Here is a 21,512-nt window from a genome sequence, read left to right as displayed (position 1 = left end):
GGGGGGTGAGGGGGTGATAATGATACCTAAACATTAGGCTTCAGAACCACTGTAATGCTGAGTACACACAACCAGACTTTTCGACAGACTAGGTCCAACGGTCTTCCTGACGGACTTTCGACGGAGATCCAATGGACTTTCTGAACAAGCTGACTTGCGTACACATGAACGGACTTCCCGATGGACTTTCAAAATCAACGGACTTGCCCATCCGTTCATTTTGATCGTGACTCCAGGTATGACAGGACTAGAATGGGAAGTCAATCTCGCACCTTTCATCGGCGAGATTGAAACCTTGCAAGCCCCGTCGCCTGGTATGGATTTTAAGGGAAGCCCCCTACACCAAAAAATGGCATGGGGTCCCCCCAAAAATCCATACTAGACCCTTATCCGAGCACGCAGCCCGGCCTGTCAGGAAAGTGGGTGGGGACGAGCGAGCTCCCCCCTCCTGCACCGTACCAGGCCGCATGCCCTCAACATGGGGGGGTGCTTTGGGGAAGGGGGGCGCCCTGCCCACCCTATCCACATGTCTGGCCCCCTAATCTACATTTCAGGGTGTTGGACTATAGATTCCAATGGGGGGGTGTTTAACAACTTGATTAGAGCCAGAGGCTTTAAAAGGCTTCAACAGAGGTTGACCTCGGGGGTCAGAGCACTGCGCCCAAAGTCCACCCAGTTGTGTGATAATAGCAAATTAGTACCTCCGATCAGGAGGCATGCCTAGTGCTTAGAAGGAACAGAGAGGAGACATGCAGCGGAGGGAGCCGCAGGAGGAGTGGACACCGGAGCTGCTTTCCGCACCCCAGGAGAGAAGGAGAGGCCACCACAGCCTGCCAGCCCTAGATCGGGTAGGTGCCTGAACACTGGCTGCCCGGGGGGTAATGTCAGTGCCGTGCCGCCAGCCACCCGAGGGGGTGCTTGTTTGCTGCTCCCCAAAAGAAAAATCCACCAGCCACCACCACATAGAACATTACTTGTTGTAGAATACAACAAGAACATATTTGACATTCCATAAAGTGGCCATAAGCATTCTTTAACCACTTGCTTACTGGGCACTTAAACCCCCCTCCTGCCCAGACCAATTTTCAGCTTTCAGCGCTGATGCACTTTGAATGACAATTGCGCGGGCATACAACACTGTACCCAAATGACATTTTTATCATTTTTTTCCCACAAATAGAGCTTTCTTTTGGTGGTATTTAATTACAGCTGGGAGTTTTATTTTTTGCTAAACAAACAAAAAAAGATGCAAAAAAAAAATCATGTTTAATAGTTTGTTATAAAATTTTGCAAACAGGTCATTTTTCTCCTTCATTGAAGTGCGCTGATGAGGCAGCACTGATAGGCTGCATTGGTGGGCACTGATAGGCTGCATTGGTGGGCACTGATAGGCTGCACTGGTGGGCACTGATAGGCATAGTTAAGGCGGCACTAATAGGCACAGATAAGGTGGCACCGATAGGCACAGATAAGGCAGTACTGATGGGCACAGATAAGGCGGCACTGATGGGCAAAGATGGACACAGATAAGATGGCACGGATGGGTGGCACGGATGGGTGGCATGGATGGGTGGCACTAAGGGGCACTGATAGGTACCACTGATAGATGGGACTGATGGGCACTGATAGGTGACACTGATAGGTGGCTCTGATAGGTGGCACTGCTGGGCACTGATGGACAGCACTGATGGGCACTGGTAGATGACACTGATGGGCATGGATATGTGGCACTGGGGTGCAGCACCGTTGTTGAGGCAGATTGTGGGCACTGATGGGTGGCACTGTGGGCACTGCTGGGTGGCACTGTGGGCACTGCTGGGTGGCACTATGGGCACTGCTGGGTGGCACTGACGGGGGGCACTTATTTTTTAATGAGGTGGCACTGGCAGGGGGCAGGTGGGCACTGGCAGGGCTGGCCGTGATCGGGACTGATGTCCCGATCACGACCGCCGGTGATCGGCTCTTTTTTCTTTTCTCCCCGCGCTGACAGCGCGAGGAGGAATAATAGCCGATTACCGGCTCCGTTGTATCACATGATCAGCTGTCATTGGCTGACAGCTGATCACGTGGTAAGGGGTCGGGATCGACCCCTTGCCCGGATCAGTGATCAGGCGAGTCTCATAGACTCACCGATCACAGAGCGTGCCGCGTGCGTCCCTCAGGGGGCGCGCAGGCCACTCGTGCACGGGACGACATCAATAGACGTAGTCCTGGCAAAGGAGGTCCGCGCTGTAGCTGTCATTCGGCTATAGTGCGGGTCTCAAGTGGTTAATAAGTTTGCCATTAGTATGCTTTTTAGCATACAGCAATATATAATGACAGTTTATAGGAAAGTCCTCACTTTGATTTTAATCACTCTTGCATGTTCAGGAGTTGATATTTGCGTTTTAATGTGTTGAATATTCAGAATGTTAGTCAGTTTATTTATTTTTTTACTGAACATTAAGAATATATTTCAATATATTAATTGTATCACCACATATGTTATAGATCTTCTTACTTGCAGAATCTAAAATCAAGTATGCAGGTAGTACAAGGAGGTTGAATTGCAATCTAAGAAAATATAATTGAGATCTTAAAATGTATTTCCATTTTAGCAGCCAGATTTGTTACATGTTCCCATTCACATAGTATAAGTTTAAAAGCAAATAAGTAAGTGCTGCTTACTTTTTACTTTATGCCCATTTTGTTTTCTATTAACAACTCTTTTGGATAAAAAATTCTGCAACGTTTATAAATGTGCATCTCTAAAAACTCAAAGACTTAAAATCCTACTTCCATTTATCTGTCAGAGGGCCGGGGAGTTAATGTTTTTCCATAATTAGCCCTGTTTTTACTGTGCTGGCACATCTCATTATCAGTGGTACCAGTTTGCCTGTGTGAGAACAGATTCACTGTTAAATTATTCAGAGCAGCTTGCAGTCTGCCCAGAGGTCTGCTCCAAACAAACATCCAAAAGGTAAGAAATATGATTTACAAAAATTTTTTTAAGGCATATTGTATGAATGGGAAAACATAAACATACAGTGGGGTTTTCTCAAGTTTTACTTCAAAAGAGGAAATACATTTGAAGGCCAAAAAAACATTTGTTTTTCCTGAAAACTTTGTGGGTGAACATAATTCTAACCATAAGCAAATAATGGTTCAAAGTATGGGGAGTAAAGTTCCATATAAGAAGCATGTTTGTGGTCCTCCTGTAGAGAATGATATATTCTCTTTTTTATTTGAAAAGCATACCTATATGTTTCAAATAATCGCTAGACAATGATTATATCCAACGTAGTTTCTATGAATAATTTGTGTATGTGAAACATTAAAATCATTCTAACTTTTTGAAAATTACCCAAAAGAAATTTGATTATATACAAGGGAATCATTCTTACCTTGACCTTCTCCTAAGGTCCAAAGTTCATCATCATCAAAGTGGGAATCGCCACCAATTCCTGATCCTGGTGCAAAAGCATGAGCCAAAAGCCCATCTTTACCATCAAATGGATATCCATCTCCATGTTCTAAAATCCATGTGCAAAAAAATGAAAACAAAAACAATTTTAAGACAGTGCAGAAACAAAACTCGATCATTTTTTTAGCTGAAATGTATTAGCATTTTGCAATGTAATATGTAAGATAGTGTTTAAATAAACACCACGCCAAAAGGTTAATAAAAAAACGAAATATTAAAAATTAAGCTTCTCCCCCGATTGAACAAAGCGATCAATTATAATTGGTAATAGGTAGAGGGCGCTAGTAGATTAACTAGTCGTAATAGCAATAGTGAAAAAAAACGAATTAAACAATTAGCGTAATTATAAAATTTATGGCCCGTACACACGATCCGAATATCGTACGAAAACGGTCATCCGAGGAAGGATCGTACGATTTTTGGATCGTGTGTACACTACTTTCAACAGCCAATCATGACCGTTCATCCAATATTATTAGATCGGACATGCACGGAAATTTTTCTCGTACAATTTCCGTTTAGTCAGTATAGTTGTCTGAAAGTACAATACAAATACATTACAACACATGACATCACTTACGATTTTTTTTTTTCTATCATACGAGAATTTTCGTGACTTTATTTAGGTATTCAATTTCTACTTGCGATTATTAACCAAAAACGGACGTGCAAATCGGTCGTACGATATATCGGGCGGCACAGTGGTGTAGTGGTTAGCACTCTCACCTAGCAGTAAGAAGGGTCGCTGGTTCAAATCCCAACCACGACACTACCTGCCTGGAGTTTGCATGTTCTCCCTGTGCCTGCGTGGGTTTCCTCCGGGTACTCCGGTTTCCTCCCACACTCCAAAGACATGCAGGTAGGTTAATTGGCTTCTGTCCAAAATTGGCCCTAGTATATGAATGGGGACCTTGGATTGTGGGCGCCTTGAGGGTATGGACCAATGTGAGTGTACAATGTACAGGGATGGGGTCTATTGTAGACACTCACTCAGGTTGAACTGGATGGACTGGTGTCTTTATTCAACCTTACTAACTATGAAACTATGAAACTATATTCGGATCGTGTGTACGGGGCATAAAAGTGTAAACATCAAGTGGTAAAAATTACTATTATTTTTTACCACTTGGTGTTTACACTTTTAGTTTTATAATTACGCTAATTGTTTAATTCTTTTTTTTCACTATTGCTATTACCACTAGCTAATCTATTAGCGCCCTCTACCTATTGCCAATATGTAAGATATGTCAGTTTCTACAGTTAAGTCAGTTTCTGGCAAATATTTGAAATATTTAAGTGTGCAACTGTTCTTCAGCCCTGGTTCACATTGGAGCATAAGCGACAATTTCCGGCAATGGCACGTCCGAATCGGTGCAATGTCGCATTTGCGGAACCACACCGATTCCCAAAAGTAGTTTCTGTACTACTTTTGGTGACTTTGGGGTGCAATTTTCATTGACATCTGTGCAGATGTCTCTGATTTCGCCGATGTCGGGACTGACAAGCAGGAATGAAATTGTGCGAGTTCAGATAAACTTGCACGATTTAATTCCTGCTTTCAGTGTGAACTTGGGCTCAAGGTCATATTCTGACCACCAAAGCTTGGTGTGCAGCCAGTTACTATTTTGAAAATAATTGGTTATAAAGGCTGGTTCACACCATAACAAGCATACTGTATAGTGTAGCACCTACACTGAAATCAATTAAAGAGACACACTGATACACATATCTAAAACATTTGAAATTCATTTAGTTGGATTTTGATTGTGTCTTTGTTGCACAGTGATAAGTGAATAAGTGATTTTATTATACGTGGGGGTCTTCAAAAAGTAACTCGGAGGTCCCACCACCTCTGATGCCATGAGAAAGCCATAGGGATGTCTGCGTGCGTCAGAGGGGGCGGGGTCACCCAGCGTCATCACTGCGTGGCCCCGCCCTCAGTTATTAAAGAGCTGTCACCTGAGAGGACGGTCATTACGGCGGGTGCCTTCAATGGAGGTGGGTTGGTCGCGTTTTTTTTTTTTTTTTTTCGGTCCGTCGGCAGAGCGAGAGAAGAAGAAGACTTTGTGGGACAGTTTTTTGTTTTTTTTAATGAAGGTCTTGCCCCAAGCTGTGTTATGTCATTTTTACAATTTTCACACTTTTTTTGTGAAATGGTAGGGGTACATTTGCCCCCGTTATTACACACAGGGGGAGGCCGGGATCTAGAGGTCCCCTTGTTAAAGGAGGCCTCCTGATTCTGATAAGTCCCCCACCCACAGACCCCCACAACCACCAGGCAAGGGTTGTGGGGATGAGGCCCTTGTCCCCATCAACATGGGGACACAGTGCTTTGGCTACCCCAAAGCAACCTCCCCATGTTGAGGGCATGTGGTCTGGTATGGTTCAGGAGGGGGGCGCTCTCTCATCCCCCCTCTTTTCCTGCGGCCTGCCAGGTTGCATGCTCAGATAAGGGTCTGGTATGGATTTTGAGGGGGGCCCCCACACCATTCTTTTTTTAAATTTTGGCGGGGGTTCCCCTTAATATCCATACCAGACCCAAAGGACCTGGTCATGGACTGTGGGGGAATCCCATGCCGTTTTTTAACCACTTTCTGACCGGCCCAATTTGCTGGTCAAAGACCAGACCACTTTTTGCGAATCGGCACTGCGTCGCTTTAACTGACAATTGCGCAGTCGTGCAACATGGCTCCCAAACAAAATTGACGTCCTTTTTTTCCCACAAATAGAGCTTTCTTTTGGTGGTATTTGATCACCCCTGCGGTTTTTATTTTTTGCGCTATAAACAAAAATAGAGCGACAATTTTGAAAAAAACGCATTATTTTTTACTTTTTGTTATAATAAATATCCCCCAAAAATATATAAAAAAACATTTTTTTCCCTCAGTTTAGGCCTATACGTATTCTTCTACATATTTTTGGTAAAAAAAATCACAATAAGCGATTATTGATTGGTTTGTGCAAAAGTTATAGCGTTTACAAAATAGGGATAGTTTTATAGCATTTTTATTAATAATTTTTTATTATTTTTTTTTTTACTAGTAATGGCGGCGATCAGCGATTTTTATTGTGACTGCGACATTGTGGGGGACCCATCGCACATTTTTGACACATTTTTGGGACCATTGTCATTTATACAGTAATCACTGCTATATAAATGCAGTGATTCCTGTGTAAATGACACTGGCAGTGAAGGGGTTAACCAGGGGGTGGCAGTGTAGGGGTTAAGTGTTCCTAGGGGTGTGTTACTAACTGTGGGGGGTTGGGCTTTCATTTAGTGAACACTGATCTCTGCTCCAATCACATGGAGCAGAGATCAGCGTCACTAGTTGCTAGGCAGAATGGAGAAATGCTGTTTACTCGGCATTTGCTCCATTCGGCCGCTCCGTGAGACGCGGGGATGCCCGCGGCGATCGAGTCCGCGGGTCCCGCGACCGGACTCACGGGGGTCCCGACCAGCGCTCCCGATGGCAGGGCGGCATTGAATATTGGACGTACCTGTACGCCAATATGCCTGCCCGTGCCATTCTGTCGACGTACATCGTCGTGCGCTGGTCGGGAAGTGGTTAAAATGACTTTTATGTATATTGCCGGGACCGACAATTCATTATAGCCGCAAGTACTTTTAAATGACTTTTTTCCCTTTAGAAATGCCATTTTGTGCAGGGACTGTTGTAAACACGGGAAACATGGGCCACTTTACAGGCATACTATAGACACCCCCCAGGTACAAAACTTAAAGGAATATTTCACTTTTATTGTCTCACTTTAAGCATTTTTAAAATCACTGCTCCCGAAAAAACTTTTTTTGCATTGATACATGTCCCCTGGGGCAGGACCCAGGACCCCAAACACTTTTTATGACAATAACTTGCATATAAGTGTAGCGCCCTGCTAATAAGCAGACACTATTGTTTTTCAAATTTAAGTTGTCATGAAGCTGCAGTTTGGCTCAGGCTAATTATTCCAAAAGTTCTGGTTTCTGTACCAGTTCAGCTGGGTTGTGCTAATTTGCACTTGGCCGTAGGTGTCGCTGTCACTACCGGTAAGTGTAGAAATGCAACAGGCTGGATGCATTGAATACCACCTTTGCTTGGAATAGCTCAGTGGGAGCAGTTCACCCGATGTGCATTCTGAGAGAGGGTATTTAAGGTACCGACGCCATTTTGTGGAGTCTCTTTTCTGGGGTTCGCTATCCTGACCTCATGGCCCTCTTGGCCTGAGGTGTGTGTTGCATGATCCTGCGCCTCGCGGCCGGCTGCCCCGAGGCTTTGCAATTGAGAGAATAGGCCCAAAAGTCTTGGGGCCTACTGGTCCAGGGGGGGGTCAGTGCTACATGTGGGGGCTCATACATCTGGGATTTGCCGTTGCCTCTCGAAACTCAAGGAACTGTTTATTGGAAATCTATGCAATAGAGGGTTCTGGACTATGCCATACTTTCTCTACAAGGGGTTAATTGCAAGTCACTACCTGGCGCGTGAGCTGTGGGCGGAGTCAAGAAAGCCTGCGAGTTACATGACCAGAGGAGCCAGTAGGAGGAGTCTTTCTACCTATTTGCTGTACGAGACACCGTGTGTCTGTGTCGAGATGTTGAGAGGAAGAGTCTGTCGCTAAAGATGTTCCGAATGCCAGGAGTGAAGTCTGCTATGGGACCCAGGATGTTCTCCGGGGGTAACACTACAAGTGTTAGATTGCCTGGAGCTTTGTTGACGGACACAGGGATTCGCCTGAAACCGCAGGGGTGTTTTATACTCTATACAACAGGAGATGACGAGGCCTTGGGCATGCTGTGTAACAGGTGCGAAGGACTGGTTGCAACCCCCCGTCCATTTGTCTGATGCTTGCGTTGCGGGGAGTACCTGTTCTCAGTGGAGCAACCCACTGTGCCACCTCTTATAGGATGGATTGGGCCATGGGCATCGCCACTGAGGAGGTCGCTATGTTTACTCCTACGGCCGGGCCTACATCCTCAAAGCCAACTGCTACAACCAGTGTTCTTGAGGGAGATGGTACTGTTACTGCCATCAAAGTAACAACCGTGGACATCGTGGAAGCTGCTTCTTCTACCACTACTCACTTTCCTGCACCTGTCCAAAAGAAGGTGGGATATGTGAAAGCCTCCCGTGACCGCGGTTCAGACATACCTCAGAGATTGCCTGGACCAGATCCAGAGAAAGAGATCGCTCCAGAGGAATCCACGTCAGGAAAGGTTGAGATCACTGGGGAAAATGTGCATAGTGGGACTGTGTGTAGATATGTACCTGCAGAAGAGTTACGGGACTCTGAGATAGACTCACTGTCGGACATATCTGGGAATGATGACGTCTTTGAAACCATGTCCCAAGAGATGCTGTGGGCAAATGCTGATGATGTTGCCTCAGCATGTGATGTATCTGACTGGCTAGCCTTAAACTCGGGGAGTCACTACTACTAGGGAGACTTTGCCCAAGAATGCTAGTTTGTTCGGGTCGAAGAAATTGCCCATTTATGCCATGGTGCAAAAGTCGCCGAATTCTTGTGTACCCCCTGGATTGGGAAGTGCCCGATCCCTGCTGAGACTTGCCCGATTACAGTGGTTGCTGAATAAACGGGTGGCTACAGAGTATGGGCTGGAGTTTCCTTATGTTCCTAAAGGAGTCATGCAGGAGATTGAGAGGAACAGAGAAAGCTGGTACGCTGATGATGTTTGGGACTATTTGAAAGTACTAAAACCCTCCAGGAAGCCAGGATGTTCTCCCAGCATGGATGATTGGTTCACAACATTGGAGCTATGGGAGACACTTTAATGCAGATAAAGTGATTATTTGCCAGCCGGGAAAGGACAACATTGTGTATTTCATCACAACTGTGGATGCTAAGGGGAAAGCTGTAACTTTGCCAGATCCTAATTTTTATTGGTGATGGATCACAGTGACTATTCTATCAGTGTCAGCTCTGAAAAAAAAAATAAAGATTTCCAAAATACAAGGACTGTGGGGGACTAGCTAGGTAGTGTTAGGTTTTCTACAGGAAGCTTTGGGTCAAGATTATCTACTGGCCACAGTACTTGCATAAAGGACTTGTATTACAATGCTTCTGCCACTAGATGGCGGGAGCTTACACAACAGGTTGGACTCTTGCACTTAGACACTACAGTCAAATATAGTAGAAATAAAGTGTAATTTTCTTGGAAATGGGGCTTTGCTTCCTATAGTTATACACTGTATATGGTTTTGTTTTTTTCTTTTCCTATGTGTTTTGTTTCAGGAATGCAAAGAGATCTACTATCAAGCTGCTGGGGAGTGGGTGGCTTAGATAGTTAGTTAGGCATTGGGAGTTATGTGTGATGTAACTTGCCTATGTGTGAAACTGTCCAAATATATAATGTGTTCACTTTACCCTTTTTTTTCTTTTCCCTATCCAAATTTTGAGTTCAGGTACCAGACTCTCAGGACTGAGAGTCTTTATTTTTTTTCCCCAGGCGATGGGGACATTGTCTAATGTGGAGGGGAGAGTATGTAGTGTCCTGCTCCTAATGAGCAGATGCTATTGTTTTTCAAATTGAAGTTGTCTGAAGCTGCAGCCCTACCTCTGAGAGCGCTATGCATCTCTGTGGCTACTTTTCCAAGAAATTGTCAACTGCGGAGTGTAATTACGAGATTGGTGACAGAGAGCTGTTAGTGATCATTTTTGCTTTGAAAGAATGGAGACCTCGAAGGTACCACTGTGCTGGTTCTCATTCTTACAGACCATAAGAATCTCACATTCTTGTCTGAGGCTAAATGCCTCTCTCCCAGAAGGGCACGATGGGCTTTTTTCTTGTCTAGTTTCAAATACACTGTCTCATTCTTTCCTGGTGCTAAGAATGTAAGGACATTTTCAACAATTTCCCTCCACTTCCAAGATGGAGTCGATTACGGTTCCTGTGATTCCTTCTAATCGTATTCTGGCTATGGCTTGTACCAGTCTCACTTCTCCTTTGGGAGACAAAATTATTTCTTCTCAGGTCCATGCTCTTCCTGAGAAACTGTGACTGCTGCTTTGTCCCAGAGAGTCTCCGTACTGTGGTGCTCCAGACTTACCATTCTACCAAGGCAGCTGGCCACCCTGGGAAGAATCAACTCTTTTGGGCCATTTCCCAACAATTCTAGTGGCCTAGTCTACATGCTTCATAGCTGCCTGTTCCGTGTGTGTGCTCAGAGTAAGACTCCACAATACCTTCCAGTGGGCCTCCTACAACCCATACCCAATGGAAAAAGGCCCTGGACCCACCTGTCTATGAATTTCCTTGTGGAGTTACCCAACTCCCACAACAACACAATTATCCTTATGGTGGTGGACCAGTTCTTGAAAATATCCCATTATATTCCACTTAAGAAGTTGCCCACTTCTAAGGAACTGGCTTACATTTTTGCTCAGGAGATCTTTCGCTTACATGGGTCAGTTTGTGTCCCGGTCCTGGCGAGCCTTTTGTGCACAGTTGGGAATTCAGCTTGCTTTTTCCTCTGCTTATGACCCGCAGTTTAATGGGGCTGCAGAATGAGCCAATCAGTCCTTGGGGCAATGCCTACGTTGCTATATTTCTGACCATCATAACAACTGGTCAGACCTCTTACCATGGGCAGAGTTTGCTCACAATATTGCCTTGAATTCTGCTTTCTTATTGTCCCCCGTTTATGGCGAAATATGGTTTCCAACCTTCCATGTTGCCGGACTCATTTGTTCTGTAGAGTTTTCCTGTGTTGGTGAAGCATCTCCGTGGTCTTTGTTCCACTTGGGCACAAGTCCTGGAGGCTTTGTGACATGCTAGGTGATAGTTGCAGACTTCATGCTGACCTCAGACGCCTGCCTGCGCCTTCCGACCGGGTTGGGGACAGGGTCTGGCTGTCATCTCGCAACCTCTGACTTCGTGTTAACTCTCTGAAGTTTTCACCTCGGTTTATTGGACCTTTCTGTATTCTTCGCAGGATTAACCCAGTGGCTTACGCATTAGACCTTCCTTCTAATATGCATATTTAAAATGTATTTCGTGTCTCCTTATTAAAACCTTTGGTCTGCAACCGCTTTACCACCTCAGCGCCTCGTCTTCACCTTGTAAAGGTTGAGAACCATGAGGGATATGAAGTACAGTCCATTGTTTTCTCCTGTAGGTTTCGTGGGCACATACAGTGTCTGGTGCATTGGAAAGGTTATGATCCGGAGAAACGCTCTTGGATCAAATTCTTCCGAAGTACATGCCCCTGTAATCCTCTGTGATTTCCATAGACGTTTTCCCCTCAAGCCTGGTGGTCCTCTGGTCATTGGTCATTGAGAAGGGGTACTGTCAGGGCTGGGCTCATCCCTTCCTTCTCAAAGCTGGCCGCTTAGTTGTCAACTAATTGCCAGCTCCTATCTCTCCACAGTGACTCACCTGTTGATGATATCCTGCTCGTCATTCCTGCCTACTTAAGCCATCCAGTCCAGATGAGCTATGCCTTCGCCTGGGTTTCATCTCTAGAGACGTTCTTCTGTGTTCCTGTTAAAGACTTGCTTGGCTGACATTCCTTCTGGCTCTAGATCCTGCTTGCTCTTCTACTATGCTCATCTCTGGCTACCTGACATTTTGGCTTGTCTAACTATCCATTCCGGTTCATAAACTCTGGCTTTGTTTTGACTATGTTTACTTTATTTTATTATTATTATTAAACAACTGTGATTTAACTGTACTTCTGTCTCAGTGTGGTTCATGGTTTCTGACAAGGACCCAGCTACAGTAGGGAGACTCTCCTACAGTATATTGCTACAAAAGTACTCCAGCTTCAGTGGGGTGGAACTTTGCCCTTTGATCCCTTCAACTGTTTACCTGTGTTACTAGAGCTACCCTTGACTTCAATGTAAGGAATGCTGTTTATGAGGATAATTGCAAGTAGTTGTGTTGTGAACTGTTTTACTGAAGTAGTGATTCTCAGTTTTATTCCCTGATGTTACAATCAGTTACAGAGCTCCATTTAAATCTCACATTTATTAAAGGAATAAAATTATGCACTTACAAAAATGGTACTATAGACAGGGCTAACCTTGGATTGCTTGTCTCTCATACACAATTGCAAAGCAGCTAGATGCAGAGATGGCTGTGGGATGATGTCATACATGTGATTCCTTGTCCTATATACACATTATATCCAAACATCGGGACTTCCTCAGTAGGGGGACTGAGGAAGTCCCAATGATTGGACGTAACGTGCGCATAGGTCGAGGAATCACATGTATGACATTATTGCTGCGGCCATTACTGCATCTAGCTGATTTGCGATTGTGTATGAGAGAAAAGCAATCCACGGTTAGCACTGCCTATAGTGCCATTTTTGCATTGGTTCATTATTTTGCATTATTTTAATCCTTTAATAAATGTGAGTTTTAAATGGAGAGCACTAGGTCTGTGTGTTTTTTCTTCCTGCATGAATGCTGTGAGGATTGCTGATCTATCTACCCATCCATCCTTCTGAATAAGAGGCAGAGGAGCATTGGAGACAATAGCTGCTTCCTTCATCCCCAGAAAGGGAACAATGCATGGTGAGGCCTACTGGCAATGCAGAGGTTATGTCAGTGAGGTGAGAGGCTCATCAACATGAATGGTGGATTCACTTTGCATATGACATATCATAGTGGTGATTGAAGTGGATTCAAGCTGGATGTATTTTTTTATTGATATTTTTTACGTTTGGATATTCATTGGACTTTGTATATGTATATTATTTTTGTATGCACAGTTTTTTTGCACATTGTTTTTGTTTATTTTTTTGGAGATTTGTGCTACATAATTTTGGGGCATTAATATAGCTGCTTTCATAAGATCATAACAAGGCTGTATGGTTTTCTCTGTATGTTATATACTGAATCATATATGGCGGTTTTATTATAGTTCAACTACATATGTTGTGAGAATCATCTCCTATGTATACAACCGTCTTGCGTATGTATGGAGGTCAATATAGTTGTTTAGGATTTTGTTAAAGGGCAAGCTGGATGACTAGTCTTTGAGCATATTTTCTCAGTTATAATGTAGTTTGGATTAAATGTACTGTATGGATAAAATGTCTACCTCCATTCTCTTTAAGTTATGTGATTATTTATAATTACCCAGCTCTCCGTTGGATGATACACAGTCAGGTGACCAATTGCCTCAGCTCCTCTCTAAGACCCCATTCACACCTGAGCGTTTTGTAGCTTGAAGCCTGAAGCGGCAAAACACTGGAGGGGAAAAAATTTATTATTCTCAATGGAGATGGTTCACATCTCCACTCCATGTCGCCTGAAGCCAAACGCCTGAAGCTCAAACAAGTTCCGGACCCTTTTTTGTCGCTCGAATTGAGCAGATTTGGGCGTTTTTCTTCTTTTAACATTGGTGACCTTTTGCCCTGCACAAAATCGCGGTAAAAAATGCAGCGAATCGCGGCAAAAAACGCAGCGAATCGCGGTAAAAAACGCAGCAAAAAACGCCGCAAAATCGCGCGTTTTCTGCTTGAAAATGCTACGCTCAGGTGTGAATGCAGCCTTAGTCTATTCCATCTACGTTAATTTTCTCCTTTGGCACAAAACTACTTGCCTTGCCTTCCCATAGCCTAGATTGACAAGACAAAGCGAAGTGGTATGGCCTTACTTTCCATGGTTGTTGTTTTTTGTTTTGTTTTTTTTCTTCACGCCCCCTCCCCCTTTTTTTCCCCTTGGGGATTAACTACTTGACTTCACAGTGTGCTATGTATATTAATAAGATTTGCTTTGTTCATTTTTTTAATATAATTGTTAATATCGGGCACCCCATCTTGAAGCCCTGACGAATTGGTGATGACCTTGAAATACGTAGGATAATCTCTAACCTGTCTGACGGTTACTTTACTGCTTTTATGTATTATGTGGTGGTACTAGATTCCCCATGATATGTTACAAGTTTTAATCTTTGTTTATTAAAACATGTATATTTTAGATCATGTATGGTTTTCTTTTGTTTAACCTCATATTAATGAGAGGCCATCCTTGAACACCCTTTAATTTCTCTTACTCGGTTGATTGGTTATAATATTCTGGTGACGGCCTCCTAATATCAAGCTGGATAACTACTCCGTACTTTGGCTTCTCTTACCACTTAATATAAGGTATACCGGTATATTCTTTTTTAGAGTTGAGGAAAGTGGAAAGATAGCGCTGGAACCATAGGTTTATTTTATTGGTATTGTCATCTTAAGGTATTAATGTTGGTGTAAATGATCTGGATGCTGGCCAGGCAGCTTGTACTCCCAAGAGGATCTCCATAGTCTCCTTGGCTTGTAGTGTAATGTAATAAGGGTTGAAATTTAAGCACCACAACACTGCTAAGAGGTCCAGATACAACTTTATTCCATTAAAGGTCAGGGAGGCATTTCAAGAAATAGTCAACACATTTCGGGAGTCTATTTGCCCCCTTCTTTAGGGCTTGACTGGCAACAAAGTGAACAAACCAGTAGTGAACTGGGCCTACAATGGTATTTAATCCAGTGTGAGTTGAAATCCCAGGCCTAATTAGCAGCTTATTTGGCAGCCTTCTTTTAAAGAAAGCATTGATATGTCCATAAAGAGGACACTGTAGGTTATACAGTTGTTGATATCACATCATATTTTATCTTTGTGAAATTACCAGTAGGGATGGGCCAAACATTCCCGGTTCGGTTCTCACCAGAACATGCGAACAGGCAAAAAAAATATGCGAACATGCAAACCCTATTAAAATCTATGGGACAAGAAACATGAAAATAAATATGCAAGTTATTGCCATACAAAGTATATGGGAACCTGGGTACTGCCCCAGGGGACATGTATCAATGCAAAAAAACGTTTTTAAAACAACCATTTTTTCAGGAGCAGTGATTTTAATAATGCTTAAAGTGAAACAATAAAAATGTAATATTCCTTTAAATATCTAGCCTGAGGGGTCCGCCAGTCTGCCTGTAAAGTGGCGCACCTGTCTGATGTGTTTTTTTTCAGTGCTGCAGCAAAATTACTTTCCTAAAGGAAAAAATGTAATTGAAAATTTCTCACGGCTGTAATGTATTGCTGGATCCTGGGAATATAGATAAAAATCAAGGAACAAATCGGAGTGGGTCCTGCCCTGCATGCTCAGATAAGGTCTCGTATGGATTTTAGGGAGACCTCACGCCATTTTTTTTTAACTTTTGGCGTGGAGTTCCCCTTAACATCTATACCAGACCCGAAGGGCCTAGTATAGATTTTGGGGAGGGGGCCATGATGTTTTTATTTTATTTTTGGTGTGGCATTCCCCTTAATATCCATACCAGACCTGAAGGGCCTAGTATGGACTGGGGGGGACCTCATGCAGTTTTTTTTTCTTAATTCTGTATTAATTCTGTACCACGTTATTGCACTTTATTATATACTGTACACTGATACAGTGTATATATACTTACTAATACTACACTGCCTGCACTGTATATATATTCCACACCGACTGCACTGTATTTATATTTTATATAAGTACACCCCTCACCGCATTTTTGTTAATATTTTATTCTAATATATATAGAATATTATGCTAATATATATAGAATATTATAATATTCTAATATTATATTTTATTTTAATCTTTTCATGTGACAACACTGAAGAAATTACACATGGCAAGTAGTGAGTACACATCTTTATATAACAGTGTAAATGTGCTCTCCCTTCAAAATAACTCAACACACAGCTATTAATGTCTAAACCGCTGGCAACAAAAGTGAGTACACCCTAAGTGAAAATGTCCAAATTGGGCCCAAAGTGTCAATATTTTGTGTGGCCACCATTATTTTCCAGCACTGCCTTAACCCTCTTGGGCATGGCGTTCACCAGAGCTTCACAGGTTGCCACTGGAGTCCTCTTCCACTCCTCCATGATGACATCATGGAGCTGGTGGATGTTAGAAACCTTCCTCCTCCTTCCATTTGAGGATGCCTTACAGATGCTCAATAGGGTTTAGGTCAGGAGACATGCTTGACCAGTCCATAACCTTTACCCTCAGCTTCTTTAGCACGGCAGTGGTCATCTTGGAGGTGTGTGTTGGGGTCATTATCATGTTGGAATACTGCCCTGCGGCCCAGTCTCCGAAGGGAGGGGGATCATGCTCTGCTTCAGTATGTCACAGTATATGCTGGCATTCATGGTCCCCTCAATGAAGTGTAGCTCCCCAGTGCCGGCAGCACTCATGCAGCCGCAGATCATGACACTCCCACCACCATACTTGACTGTAGGCAAGACACACTTGTCTTTGTACTCCTCACCCCACACACACTTGACACCATCTGAACCAAATATGTTTATCTTGGTCTTATGAGACCAAAGGACATGGTTGCAGTTATCCATGACCTTAGGCCGCGTACACACGCGGGGACTGTTCGCCCAACTTTGTCCGCTGAACAGTGTTTCGGCGGACAGTCCGCTCGTGTGTGGGCTTTCAGCGGACAGTTTCAGCGAACAGTCCGCTGAACAAGGTTTTTCGGAGATTCCGAAAAACTGTCCGCTGAAACTTTGTTTCAGCGAACAGTCCCCTCGTGTGTAGGCTTGTTCAGCAAACTAAGTTCCGCGCATGCTCAGAAAGGATTTACACGCCGAAAGTTATAATGCAGTGTATAGGACGTCGTATTTTTCGTCCCGTCGTACGTGCCGTTCACGTCATCGCGCACGGTTTCAGCAAACTGTTCGTCCGTCGTGTGTGGCCATGTCCGTCCATGCTAATTTTGAGCGGACTGTTTGCCGAAACTGTTTGACGGACAAAGTTGGGCGAACAGTCCCCGCGTGTGTACACGGCCTTAGACTGCTTGTCTTCAGCAAACTGTTTGTTGGCTTCCTTGTGCATCATCTTTATAAGAGGCTTCCTTCTGGGAAGACAACCATGCAGACCAATTTGATTCAGTGTGCGGCATATGGTCTGAGCACTGACAGGCTGACCCCCCCACCCCTTCAACATCTGCAGCAATGCTGGCAGCACTCATAGATCTATTTCCCAAAGACAACCTCTGGATATCACGCTGAGCATGTGCACTCAACTTCTTTGGTCGACCATGGCAAGGCCTGTTCTGAGTGGAACCTGTCCTGTTAAACCGCTGTATGATCTTGGCCACCGTGCATCAGCTCAGTTTCAGGGTCTTGCCATTCTTCTTATAGCCTAGGCCATCTTTATGTAGAGCAACGATTCTTTTTTTCAGATCCTCAGAGTTTTTTGCCATGAGGTGCCATGTTGAACTTCCAGTGACCAGTATGAGAGAGTGAGAGCGATAACACCAAATTTACCACACCTGCTCCCCATTCACACCTGAGACCTTGTAACACTAATGAGTCGCATGACACCAGGGAGGAAAAAGGGCTAATCGGGCCCAATTTGGACATTTTCACTTAGGGGTGTACTCACTTTTGTTGGCAGTGACTAAAGCCCCATACACACGGTCGGACTTGTACAAACTTTTCCGTGGACTTTTGTACAAAGTGTGTTGTCCACAAGTTTGTATTGCATACACACGGTCGGACTTTTTGACAACAAACACGAACGTGGTGACGTCACAACGTACGGACGCCACTTCAAAAGAGGACGTTCAATGACTCCAGCGCCACCTTTGGTCAACTTCTGTATTGTAGTCTGATCGTTTGCAATGGTTCTGAGCATGCGTGTTTGTACCTTGTACAAAAGTCCGATGCTTTTGCATACACACGGTCGGACTTTGCTCCATCGGACTTCTGTTGTCAAAAAGTTTGTCCGTTCGCAGAGCCAACAAAAGTCCGATGAAAACAGAAAAAGTTTGTCCGATGGAGCGTACACACAGTCGGATGTTGCTCCAAAACAGCTAATTTGCATGTTTGTTGTCAAAAAGTCCGACCGTGTGTACGGGCCTTTAGACATTAATGGCTGTGTGTTGAATTATTTTGAGGGGAGAGCAAATGTACACTGATATACAATATGTACACTCACTACTTTACATTGTAGCAAAGTGGCATATCTTCAGTGATGTCACATGAAAAGATATAATAAAATATTTACAAAAATGTGAGGGGTGTACTCACTTTTCTGAGATACTGTGTGTATATATATATATATATATATATATATATATATATATATATATATATATACAGACACAGTAAACACTAAACTGCCTGGTACGCCACTAACTAACCTGCCTCTAGCTAGCATTCTCTTATTCATAACCCTATATACAGTACGGCGGCCATGTAAGCAGCCTTATATAGTGTGGGCCGTGGACTTAGCCCCCTGAGCCATGATTGGCTAAAGGCAAAGGCATCTCGTAGTGCATTATGAAGCGTTCAGCGGCAGTCAAATTTGCCGGAAACACCCCATACTGTTCGGTATTTGAGCAACGGCCGAACACCCTATGTTTGAGTCAAACTTATGTTCAACTCGAACATCTGGCCCATCCCTAATTACCAGTTTGTAGTTATTGTATTTGATTCGAACAGGATCAAAACCCAGATTCACTTGAATCTCAGGCAAAGCAAATTTCACATGGTTTTCTCATTTTTTTTAAACAATAAAGAATTACCCCAGCGGCCAAAGTTAATCATGATATCGGCTTCTCCATCCTTTAGTCGATTGAACTTCAGAGGTGTTACATCACTCCAGACTTGAAATGCCCGAGCAAATGCATCATCCACAGTTTCAGAATCCAGATCAGTAGTGTATCCTAGAATCCTAAAGAGAACACTGAACTGTTTAGTGCAAAATATAAACTGTACACATTTAAGCAGTCTTAGTATCCAAATTCTTCATACTGTCAGGGCTAGGCTCAGCCCTTCCTACTCTGAGCTGGCTGCTCAGCTGTCGGCTAATTGCCAGCTCCTATCGCTCCACAGTCACGCACCTGTTGATGATATCCTGCTCGTCAGTCCCGCCTACTTAAGCCGTCCAGCCCAGAGGATCTCTGCCTTTGCCTTGGTCAACATCGCAGAGACTATCTCCTACATTCCCGTTAAAGACTTGCTTGGCTGACATCATTTCTGGCTCCATATCCTACTTGTTGTTTTACTACGCTCATTTCCGTCACCCAGACGTTTGGCTTGTCTGACTATCCGTTCCGGTTACTGAACTCTGGCTATGTTTTGACTACGTTTACTCTGTTTACCTTTTTTTAATATTAAACAAGTGTGATTTAGGGCCGGTTCACACAGCGAGGCGAGGCGAGGCGACACGGCTCGCCTCGCCTCGCTCCCGAAAGTCGCCCCCATTCAGTACTATGGAACCGTTCTGAGAGGAGCGACTCGAGTCGCTCCGACTCAGAAAAAAGGTTCCTGTACTACTTCGGGGCGACTTCGGGGGCGACTTGCATTGACTTCTATACAGAAGTCCTCTGCAAGTCGCCGCTGAGCTCCCCGCAGGTCGCGGCGAGGTAAGTCGGAGACGCCTCGCCGCGCCTCGCTGTGTGAACCGGCCCTTAACTGTACTTCTGTTTCAGTCTGATTCATGGTTTCTGACAGTAGGGGAAGGCCATGAATTCAGAAGATGCAGTTAATCCACTTGTTGGTAATATTTTTTCCAGATTGGATGAGCAGGATCACCACATGGATCAGTTTGCCATGGCGTTCAAATACTCCTGAGTCACATGGCTCACCTGGAATCTCCCACTGTGGCTGCTCCAGTACAACCTGTGTTGCAGGCCATCCCTACTGCTCCACAAGTCACCCACCTTGAGTACTACCTTTGTAAGAGGTATGTCTTGTTCCGCTCCGCTTACCCAGTGATTTGGGGGCGGTCCAGCCCAATGCATGGGGTTTCTTGGCCTTGGGCAAACCCTCTATGGGAGACGCAAAAACCTGTTGAGTTACCCTGAGTTAGTGGCCTCCTTTAAAAGGGTATTTGATGTTCCCGCACGCTCCGCTTCTGCTGCCAAGTGCCTCATGTCCATCAAACAGAGTATGAGAACTGTTGCCAATTATGCCATTGAATTCCATACTCTGCCAGCAGAGGTTGTTTGAAAAAATTAGGCCCTCGTGGCTGCTTTTTCTCATGGTTTCTCGGATTTCATCAAGGAAGAGGTAGCAGCACATTTGCCATCCTCATTGACTCAGAGAAAGTCTCTCTTTTAAAGGAACGCTTGCAGAAGCCTCCTGTACGTTTGTCACTGAGCTTTGTAGTTCCACCCGTGTTTCCCTCACCTCCCATGCCTCCTAGTACCGAGTCGGTCAGTGAAGGTGAACCCCATGCACTTGGGTTTCACACGTCTCTCTGCGGATGAGAGAACCTTTAGGAGGAGGGAGAGATTGTGCCTTTTTTGTGACCAGGCAGGTTACTTGTTGAAGTCTTCTCCTACCTGTCCAGGGAACGCCTTGAGGTCCTGTCATGGACAGACCTCAAGTGGCGTTGTTTCGTCCCCAGTTATCCAGCAGGGTAAGCCCTTGGTTTCGGCCACCCTTTCTTGGGCTGAGTCGTCCATCTAGATACAGGCTCTAATTGACTCTAGGGCTGCAGGCCTGTTCATTGATGCTGCCTTTGTATCAAAGCACTCGTTTCTGCTGAAGCTGCGTGACACTCCATTTGCCATTGTGGTTCTTGATGGGAGATCTCTACAGCCTACCCATTTGACTCATGAGATGGTTCCATTGTCCATGGCCGTAGGGCCTCTTCACCATGAGATAATCCAATTCCAAGTTATTTTTTCACCTAAGTTTCCACTGGTTATTGCTTATCCTTGATTACAGAGGAACAACCCATCTTTTAATCTGTGCTGAGGTTCTCTCCTGGCCGCCACAATGCAGTAAGACATGCTTCCAGAAGGTAGCAAAGGTCCTGTGCACCTCTTCACTCTCCTCCCTGCTGAAGGAGTACCACGATTTTATTGGTGTCTTTGATAAAGGTCAAGCAGGTAGTTTGCCTCCACACCGATCATATGATTGTGCAATTGACCTTCAACCCTTTGTCGGTCTTGGAGGATAAGGCCATGGAGGAGTATGTTGCAGACACACTTTCTCGAGTTTTCATCTGCAAATCCTCGTCTCCTGCTGGTGCTGGTTTCTTCTTAGTGAAGAAGAGTGGTGAACTGAGACCTTGTATTGATTA

At 44.4% G+C, this 21,512-nt stretch overlaps 1 protein-coding gene across 1 annotated transcript in view; it reads right to left on the bottom strand.

Moving 5' to 3' along the window:
• The window catches only part of MMP2 (matrix metallopeptidase 2), a 343,614-nt gene that overhangs the window by 236,240 nt on the left and 85,862 nt on the right, over positions 1 to 21,512 (bottom strand). The window contains exons 3-4 of the mRNA XM_077458031.1: positions 19,003 to 19,151; positions 3,384 to 3,512 (exon numbers count right to left, since the gene is read on the bottom strand). Coding sequence (XP_077314157.1) covers positions 3,384 to 3,512; positions 19,003 to 19,151 — 278 coding nt within the window. The remainder of the gene's footprint in view (positions 1 to 3,383; positions 3,513 to 19,002; positions 19,152 to 21,512) is intronic.

Source organism: Lithobates pipiens, unplaced genomic scaffold (genome assembly GCF_037356315.1).
Source record: "Lithobates pipiens isolate NorthernLeopardFrog02 unplaced genomic scaffold, aLitPip1_a1.2 Scaffold_10, whole genome shotgun sequence".
Taxonomy (NCBI): Eukaryota; Metazoa; Chordata; class Amphibia; order Anura; family Ranidae; genus Lithobates; species Lithobates pipiens.
The sequence above is the reverse complement of the archived record's forward strand: the minus strand, read 5'-3'. Positions and strand labels throughout refer to the sequence as shown.